A 10217-nucleotide genomic window follows, 5' to 3' on the forward strand; every position below is an offset into this window, starting at 1 on the left:
AAACCTTAAATATGTCTTGATTATGCTATCGGCCTTTTAAGTAGATGTACTTTAAAAAAAATTTTTTTTAAACTTCCGAGGGCTAGAAAAGCTATTCTGCCAATCAGCCGTGTTTTTTTTTTTCACCTGTATATAGGCATAATTAACAGTCCTCGTTTTTAGACTCTTTGGATATAATTCTGAACTTAATTTTAGCATCATAGATATTAACAGAGGCGGTGTTTGTCTGAAAGTAACCTATTGGCCAAGTGTGGCTGAGTGGACTGAGCCAGACCTAGAGCCTCATGTTCCCCACGAATCTGTTGACCTTGTGGTTCTGTTATTTTTTTCTCACTTACCTTTGCCTTTACTACTTTTCTACGTTTTTGCGCAGCTTGCTCACTTCCGACAGAGAAAAACAAAAGGTGACTGTGCGCATTCGAAGAAAAAGACGGCGAAGAGGAAGGGCTCGACTGTCGATGCGCCTGTCCAGGAGGAGAGTCCAGTAGCCACCAAGGATGGCGGACTTCTTGGAGGAAGGGACGTTTGCAAAAGCACATGCAGCGACACCCCTGATGGCACAAGAGGAGCATTTGTGGCACAGGTAGATTTATTTGGTGTTGTGTTTTTTTTTTTCCTTTTTGTCTTTTTTCGTGACTGGTAACAGGATCGCAACCCTCGGTGTCGCGCCCGTACTGCGACCGGCAACGGGATCGCAACCCTTGGTGTCGCGCCTGCACCACGCTCAACCAGTGAGTGGACCAGTCTACATATCGGATCCGAACCCTCGGCGGGAGCGCTGCCACACTCCCAAGCACCGCACTCTACCGAGTGCGCCACTGGGCCAGCCCATATTTGGTGTTGTGTTTTAATATTTTGTTTGTCTTCTTGTTATTGCTAGTGTAATTTACTAAAAAGGGTCTTTGGTCTGATTTTACCCTTCAAAAGTGGTGAAAGAGGGTTGGTGAGTAAATTTTTATAATTTTAATCTTAATAAATGTTTTATGTTTATTATATGATTTCGAGAAATTTTGGATTGACTGCTTAAAGGCAAGTATCAGTATTGGTGCTTGCTTTGGCAGTGGAAGTTTGTGTGAGTGGGTTGGTTGTGTGAGAGTTTTTTGGGTGTGGTGTGTATCAGCCCCTTTGACAGATCTTTCTCTGGACACTTAACATAATATTTCTTCACTTACTCTCAAGTGCAACCTGCTTGTTGTCTTTGTCTTTTACCTTCTTATGGAAGGTGGGGTGAGGAAGGAAGGGATGAAGGTGTGTTGCTAGAGAAGGCTGGTGGTCTGCTGCGGCCCTGGAAGCTGTAGAGGAGCACCCCCTACAGGCAGATGTGGCAGGCAATTGGACATTGAAGGTGCTGTCCCTCGTGGTCTCTTTGGGGACTCCAGACTTACCCTTAATGTGGTTTTTCCTTGGGGCTGCTTCTTGTGTGGATTATAGCTGAGGGGCCTTGAATCTTGAGTATACTGGTTGTGTGCAGTAGGGCAAGTGCAGGTTTAGGTGTTTGCTAGGATGAGCTGGAAAACTGGTGGCCCAGGGCAGAATTTGGCTCCAAAGTCATAGTGTGTCTGACCTGCCTTGCTGAAAAAAATGGAATTGTTGCTAGCATGTAAAATTTGTGATAGTCTACCTACAAATCTGGAATTTTGCTTCTTTTGAAAAGTTGGAAGACCTTGCTATGTTGCTGCTATGTTCCCTGGGGACCAGCTGGCTGGCATGCTCTGGTGGCCAGGCCTGTGGACCCACCTGGGCCCAATACATGGTGCCTCCAATCCTGTCATCTCTAGGCCCGAGGCTGGTTGCCAGTTGCCATTCATCATTGTCCTCTTGTTGTTCTTTCAGAAGAGAGTTCTCGGTATCCCTGTTTGGTCACAGCTGAGGAAATGAGAGCTGTGTTGAGAGGTCCGAGTACTTACTCCTAGTGGCTTTTCTTTACATGTTTCCTGCCTAGGCTCTTAAAGGAGAAAAGCTCATAGTGTATAATTAACATTTATTACTATTTTTAAAAATTTTCAAATCAGAGAAGTCTTTTTATAATTTTAAATAACAATTTTGTAATTTTTAGCTTTTCATTTTGAAATAATGTCAGACTTACAAAAAGTTTGTGGAAAATAGCAGCGTTCTTGGATACCCTTCACCCATCTTCATGAAATGTTAACATCTTATGTAATCTTAATATAATTATCAAAATCAGTTTCAGTTAACATTGAAAATACTATGAGCTAAATTGATAGACCTTATTCAAGTTTTACTTTTTGTCTCATTAATGCCCTTTTTCTGGTGCAGGATTCTGTATAATAGTCCCCCTGATCCAGTTTCAGTTACCCAAGGTCAACCGTTGTGCAAAAATATTAAATAGACAATTCCAGAAGTAAACATATGTTTAAAATTGTGCACCATTCTGAGTACCGTGATGAAATCTTGCACTGTCCTGCTGTCCCATGTTGTTCGTGTTCAAGTACCTCTTGTTTTACTTCATAACGGCCCCCAGAAAGGACAAGAGTAGCAATGCTGGCAATTTGAATATGCCAAAGAGAAGCTGTAAAGTGTTTCCTTTAGTGAAGAACTCAAAGTTCTTGACTTAATAAGGAAGGAAAAAAGTTGTATGCTGAGGTTGCTAAGATCGACAGTTCTGTGAAATTGTGAGGAAGGAAAAAGAAATTTGTGCTAGTTTTGCTGTTGCGCTTGAAACTGCAAAAGTTATGGCCAGAGTGTATAAGTGCTTAGTTAAGATGCACAAGGCATTAAATTTGTGCGTGAAAGACATGAACAGAAACGTGTTCTGGGGGCTGACCGGTTAGCTCAGTTGGTTAAAGGATGGTATAACACCAAGATCAAGGGTTTGGATCTCCATACCAGCTAGCTGCCAAAAACAAAACAAACAAAACCAACAAAAACTGCATTCCAATTGATGGCAAGGTTTCAGGCACCAGTTGGGGGTCTTGGAATACATCCCCAAGAATAATAGGAGACTACTGTATTGCTTTTTAACAGTATGTCTCAGTTTCCTACAATCTGGGACAGTTTCTCAGTTTTCCTTTGACAGTTTTGAAGAGTACTAGGCAGTTATTTTGTAGAATAACTGTCAGTTGGGTTTGTTGCATGTTTCCTCACGATTAGATTCAGATCATGTGTTGTTGGAAGAACACTATGGAAGTGATGATGTTCTCTGTGCGTGTTGTTGGTACTTGATATGTCTTTGTTACTGATGATGCTACCTTGATCACTTAGTTACTGTGGTGCCTGCCAGGTTTCTCCTGATAGAAAAATTACTATTTTTCCCTCGTGGTTAACAAGTATATTGTGTAGCGACTCTGCAAATATCTTTATAAGTATATATTTCATACTTAGAGACTCTGCAAATATCTTGATCCTCATCGTACTTTCTTCGATCAATTTTAGTTTCCATTGATTATTCTTGCCTGAACAATTATTATGGTAGTTATGGCCAGATGATGACCTTTGATTTCCATCATTCCAGCTACATGTACTAATTGGCATCCTACTGTAAGGAAGAGCTGTTGCATCTCCCAATTTATTTATTTATTCAGTTATTTACTTTTATGTTAGTATGGACCCATGCTGGACTCAGTAGGGGTATTTATTTTATTCTATGGGTTTTAACCCATCATATAAATATTGATTTTGTTGTTGAAGTACAAGATTTGGCCATTAGGAGCTCTTTCAGATTAGCTTGTGTGTCCTTTCTACATGCCCTCCTCGTTTTCTGAGTACTTACTTACTTTTTGGCACCAGGATTTTCCTGGCTTTTTTTTTGACCTTCCCCAGCTGCAACCCTGGAATCAACCATTTCTTCCAGGAGTCCTGTTCCTTTTTGTGGAGAATAGTCTTTCGAAACCAAGGTGTGGGTGCTCAGTGTGCTTACTGCTAATGGGGTGTTATTGCTTCTGGGCTATTTCAACACACAGCTAGGAAATGTAAATGTGTGTGTGTGTGTGTGTGTGCGCGCGCGCATTTATATCTAGCTCTTTGTCCATCTGTTTATTTGTATGTATATTAAAAGCCATGAGTTCATACTAATACTTTCAACTCTAAGCTAACATAGAATTTATTTTAGCTTTCCCACTTTTCTTATTTTGATCTCCTTTTTCTGATAGTAGAAACATGGCTGTCTTTATCTACAATATATTTACTTCTTTGCTCAATCCTAAAATACAAGGGTATTTCACAAAGTTTGTGGAAAAATAGAATTAAAATATAATACTAATCTTTCCATAAACTTTTTGAAGACCCCTTGTACAAATTAGGTTCAGGATTGCTAACCCACACCCCTGTGAAAAATAAATTTACTAACTAGAGTAAAATATTTGTGTGCAGTCCTTTTTCTCTTTAGGTAAAGTACATAGTGAAAATGTTGTGTTCTAAAGTTATTTTGATTAGTTCTTTTATTCCTTACCTCTTTATTGTAGCTATTTTATTCATTTGTATCACAGTTTCATTTGTTTTATTGTTCGTATTCTATTTTGGTTCTTCTTACATCTAAGGTGATTTTATTTAATTATTTTCTGACTGTGAAATATTGCCATAGTTGTAAAAATTAGAGCTGTACTCAGAGAATGTTGTTTCCTCCTTTGCCCTGCTACCCATTGCTATCTCTCATTCTTCTTGTCCCATTCCCCCCCCCACCCCGGAAAAGGAACAGTCTCTTTAGTTTCTGGTTTATTCTTCTTGTATTTCTTTTTGCATAAGGGAGTGAATTCAGGTGTGTTTTTATATCCCTTTTATATGCGAAAGGTAGCATATTGTAGATAATCTTTTACACTTGGCTTTTTTCCTGTAATAATAGACCTTGAAATTACTCCGTATCAGTTTGTAGATAACTTCCTCATTTATTTATTTTTTTTATAGCCATTTAGTATTCCTTTGAGTAGATGTGCCGTAGTTTATTCAACCACTCTCCTGTGAATGGGCATTTAGGTTGTTTCTAGAAGTTTGCTTTACAAACAAGGCTGAGGTGAATAACCTTGCATATGTAATTTTGGGTCATTGGAGGTGTATTTTCAGGTTAGATTCCTAGAAGTAGTCAGAAGGTAAGTGCATATGTAGTTTTGTTTGATATTACCAAATTCCCCTCCATAAGGGCTGGGCCAGTGTGGATTTTCATCAGGTAAGGGTGAGAGTGCCTGTTTCCATGTAGCCTTGCCAACACAGTGTCTTGTCATGCTTTTTAATTTTTGACAGTCTGATGTATGGTTTTATTTCTTTTGGGCCAGATCTTGGGACTAGTATGGTGGGAGTCTGTGGTAGGCATGTATTTAACTTTTTAAAAACATGCAGAAACAATTTTCCATTTTTGCATTTCCACCAGCAGTGTTGAGAGTTCCACTTACTCCACATCTTTACCAACATTTGGTATGCTCAGTCTTCAATTTTAGTCCTTCTAAGAGGGGTGCAATGGTATTTCATTGTGGTTTTTTTTTTTCCTTTTTGTCTTTTTTTCGTGACTGGTGGGATCGCAACCCTCGGTGTCGTGCCCGTACCGCGACCGGCAACAGGATCGCAACCCTCGGTGTCACGCCCGCACCGCGCTCAGCCAGTGAGCGGACCGGTCTCTATATGGAATCCGAACCCTCGGCGGGAGTGCCGCCACACTCTCAAGCGCCGCACTCTACCGAGTGTGCCACCGGGCCGGCCCTCATTATGGTTTTAATTTACATTTTCCTGATGATTAATGATGTTGATTGTCTTTACACATGCTTATTTATGTTAGTATCTATATCTTCTTTGGTGAAATGTCTGTCCAAATATTTTCCCAATTAAAAAAAAAGATTGTTGTTTTTGAATTTTGAGAATTCTTTATATATTTTGGATACAAGTCTTTTATAAGAAGTAGCTTTGCACATATTTTCTCCTAGTTTGTGGTTTGTTTTTATTGTCTTAACAGTGCCTTTTTGAAGAGCCAGAGATTTAAATTTTAATGAGGTCCAGTTTATCAGTTTGTCCTTTTATGGATTGTACTTTTGGTGTCATATCTAAGAACTCTGTGCCTAATACAGTATTTCTGACTATTTCCTTTTTTTTTTTTTTTTTTGTGACCGGTAAGGGGATTATAACCCTTGGCTTGGTGTCGTCTGCACTGCGCTCAGCCAGTGAGCGCCCCGGCCATTCCTATGTAGGATCTGAACCCGTGGCCTCGGCACTGCTGCGCTCTTGACTTGGTGTTGTCAGCACCACGCTCAGCCAGTGAGCTAACCAGCCATCCCTATATAGGGATCCGAACCCTTGGCCTTGGTGTTATCAGCACCACAGTCTCCCAAGTCAACCTAACCCTAATCCTAACCCTGAATATTTATTTCATCATCACCCTCTAAAAGAGCCTTTTTGTCCTTAATTGTTCCCCACCCCCTTTACATTTTAATATCACACATACATTGTTTGTCATTTATATTCTATATATCTGTATGTTAGGAATGACTAAAATTTTTTAGTTAATTTTTAAGTTAAAAAGTTAAGCTATCAATGAGAACCTGGACAGAGACCTTACACAAAAATTACCCAAAATGGATCATAGAAATGCAAAACTAAAATTTTTAGAAGGAAATATAGGAGAAAATCTACATGACTTGGGTTTGGTGATATGTTTTTAGATACAACACCAAAAGCACAATCTGTGAAAGAAAAACTTCTAAGTTGGACTTAGTAAAATTAAAAAATTCTCTGCAAAAGACAATGTTAGCAGAATAGAAAGATAAGCCACAGACTAGGGTGGAAAACACATGTCTGATAAAGGAGTTGTTTTCAAAATATACGAAGAAATCTTAAGACTAAACAATAAGAAAAGAACCCAATTAAAAAACGTACAAAGTATCTGTAACAGACCTCTTGCCAAAGAAGGTATACAGATAGCAAATAAGTATATGAAAAGATGTTCAATATCATTTGTCATTAATGAAATGAAATTTAAAACAATAACAGTATGTCACTATACACCTGTTTGAATGTCTAAGATCCGAAATACTGATAACACCAAATGGCCATGAGGATGTGAAGCAGTAGAAACGCTAATTCTTTGCTGGTGTATATGCAAAATGTCATGACCACTTTGGAAGACAGTTTGGTTGTTTCTTACTAAGCTAAGAATAGTCTTACCTTGTGGTCCAGCCACTGTGCTCTGTGATTATCTATATCTCTGTCTATCTATCTATCTTTATCATCTATCTATCTATCTATCTATCTATCTATCTATCTATCTATCTTCATATATCTATCTATCATCTATCTATCTATCATCTATCTATCTATCTATCTATCTATCATCTATCTATCTTTATCATCTATCTATCTATCTATCTATCTATCTATCTATCTATCTATCTATCTATCTATCTATCTATCTATCTATCATCTATCTATCTTTATCATCTATCTATCTATCTATCTATCTATCTATCTATCTATCTATCTATCTATCTATCTATCTATCTATCTATCATCTATCTATCTTTATCATCTATCTATCTATCTATCTATCTATCTATCTATCTATCTATCTATCTATCTATCTATCTATCTATCTATCATCTATCTATCTTTATCATCTATCTATCTATCTATCTATCTATCTATCTATCTATCTATCTATCTATCTATCTATCTATCTATATCTGTCTGTCTGTCTGTCTGTCTGTCTATTTTTTTATCCATGATTCTTGGCTCCCCAGGACAGGACTCTAATCTTCCTCTGCCATTCGTCTTAGAGCTGGCCATAAAGAAATCCTCTGACCTACCTTGTTAGGTTGTAGGTGATAAGAGCCCCATTTCAGGAGGGGTCCTGCCCCATACCTGAGAGGAAGGAATGCTGTACAGAGAGGCCAAGAAGAATTTGAACAAACAGGCCTTGCTGGGTTTCCCCACTCAGTCTCTTAGCATTAGTTCGTACCTTTTTTGTCCAATCACATTTCTACACAGTTTGTCCATGCTTCAGTGATGCCTACATAATGAGGCTTCCGTAAAAACCCAAGAGCATAGGGAGCTCTGGATAGCTGAACAAACACGTGGAGGTTCCTGGAGGGTGGTGCCAATGGGGGGCACAGGAAGCTCTTACGTGTGGATATTTATAGCACCCTTATTCATAATTGCTAAAAGCTAGAAGCAACCAAAATGTCCTTCAGAGAGTGAGTGGATAAACAAACTGTGGTACATCCAGACAACAGAACATCATTCAGCACTGCAGAGAAATGATCTTTCAAGCCATGAAAAGACATGGAGGAACCTTTAGTGTATATTGCTAAGTGAAAGAAGTCAGTCTGAAAAAGCTACGTACTGCGTGATTCCATCCATATGACATTCTGGAAAAGGCAAAACTATAACAGACAGTAAACAGATCAGTTCACCCCCACAGACTGAGAGACTTAAACAACATAAAGTTACTTTCTGCTAGCCTTCTGGAGACTAGAAGTCCAAAATCAAGGTATTGGCAGTGTTGGTTTCTGGTAAGGCTCCTTTCAGCTTGCAGACAGCTGCCTTCTGGCTGTGTTCTCACATGGCAGAGAGAATGCTCTGTTGTCTCTTCTTATAGGGATAGAATCCTGTTGGATTATGACCATATCTAACTTTAATTGCCTCCATATGGCCCTGTCTCCACATACAGTCACCTGGGGGGGGGGGGGTTTAACTTATGAATTTTATTGGAAAAATTCAGTCCATAACACAATAGGAGGGAAGATGTGACCAATCTGAATGGTGTATTTAGAAAAAGACTATTGAAGTTTGATTTGAGAGGTGGCAGGATTGGAGTGGATGGACCTCCAAGTTTTGAGAGTGTAAGGGAAATAATTACTTTTGTTTTTTAAAGGACAGAAGTGGATCAGAGTCAGCTTGAAATTGAGACCTCTCAGGCTATAATAACTGAACTGGAAGAAAAACTTCTGAGCAGTCAAGACGCTATTGACAGACTTGATTTGGAGGTGGAGGAGTTACAGGCTCAGCTGGCATGGCATGGCAGCTCTGTTCCTTGCCAGCAGGTTCATCCTCAACTTGCCCACATCTTGTCTAGTTCAAAGGAAATGCTGTGTCTTAATGTAAAGTGCAAAGGCTGGGGATTACCTTCTGAATTATGCCACTTTTTTGGTGTGTCTGAGCTGGTGCCTGTCCCTCTGGCTGGGCATGGTTTGCTCATCTCTTTTAAAGATAGGTGAGATGAGGGCATCTGCTAGAGTAGGTGGGATCAGAAAAGAAAGACTTGAGGATATGAAATGAGACCAAACCCAGCAGTGCCAGTAGTTGGTCTTCCTTGGGCTGTGCTTGGGAGCTGTGCTGAGGGGCTTAGGTCCAGGAGGGTTGGGTGGAGTGTGCCTGGGGTATTCCTTGGGCAGACACCTGCTGGTGCCAGCCATGTGAGAGAGGCCTGGACTTGGCGCTCCTCCCTGAGGTGATGGGGATGCCTCATGAAGGGCCCAGCCCCCAAGTTCTCTGCCTGTAGCTCTCATTCCACTTTTAGTGAAGAGAATGATTGCTGTGATCTCTGATTTAATGTTCACAAAATAGGGAAGTTCCGTTAGTTCTAGATTATCTCAGCCGGTTGAGGGGCTGGAGGAAAGCAGTGGTGCGGAATGTTTTTCTTCTGGGTCTTGGCGTCAACTAGACTTTCAACAGATTTACCTTTCTCCTTGAGCTGAGCTCAGGCTGATACTAAAGGAAAGTTGCATTTTAATGCCAAATGCCTGACAGGGGAGGTAGATTGGAGGATGCTGGGCGGGCTGTCCATGTGAGTCTAGTCAGCAGTCGATCAGGCTACACAATTGATAGGGCATTCCAGAAAGCCCTGTGAAAGATCCAGTTCTTGTTTTGCACAAAGGTTCATGTTACTTTAGTGCTATTCATGTGTCTATTGTGTGGTAGGGTATCTGGCAGTAATGTGCAAGATTAAGTGTTAGATCTGTCTTTCTTCTTTTGATAATATAAAGGAATGGAAGCAATTACACTTTTATTTAGAATGATAATGACTAATATTTATTTTTATTTGTGCCAGACATGGTTGTGTCAGTGTATCCTTGTGGCCATGCTGCGAGCTAGAGACTTTGCTCTCTTTACAAGGAGGTGGGGAGCCCACTCCAGAGCCCCACAGTGGCAGCACAGAGCAGGGCTGAGCCACCCCATGACCTGCTGCTTTCCCATGTTCCTGGCTTCTCTGTTAGCTCTGTGTAAATTATATGAGGGTTCTTCAGAAAGTCTGTGGAAAAGTAGAAACTTTCCATGAACTTTTT

At 40.0% G+C, this 10217-nt stretch overlaps 1 protein-coding gene across 1 annotated transcript in view; it reads left to right on the plus strand.

Moving 5' to 3' along the window:
* Nucleotides 1-373: 373 nt before the first annotated feature.
* LOC103610600 (pericentrin-like) overlaps nucleotides 374-10217 on the plus strand; it is a gene marked incomplete at both ends in the record, with an annotated part of 46631 nt that continues 36787 nt past the window's right edge. Inside the window, one exon of the mRNA XM_008594736.1 lies at nucleotides 374-583. Within this exon, the coding sequence (XP_008592958.1) occupies nucleotides 374-583 (210 nt within the window). The remainder of the gene's footprint in view (nucleotides 584-10217) is intronic.

The sequence above is a fragment of the Galeopterus variegatus genome, unplaced genomic scaffold, assembly GCF_000696425.1.
Source record: "Galeopterus variegatus unplaced genomic scaffold, G_variegatus-3.0.2 Scaffold11385, whole genome shotgun sequence".
NCBI classification, from domain to species: Eukaryota; Metazoa; Chordata; class Mammalia; order Dermoptera; family Cynocephalidae; genus Galeopterus; species Galeopterus variegatus.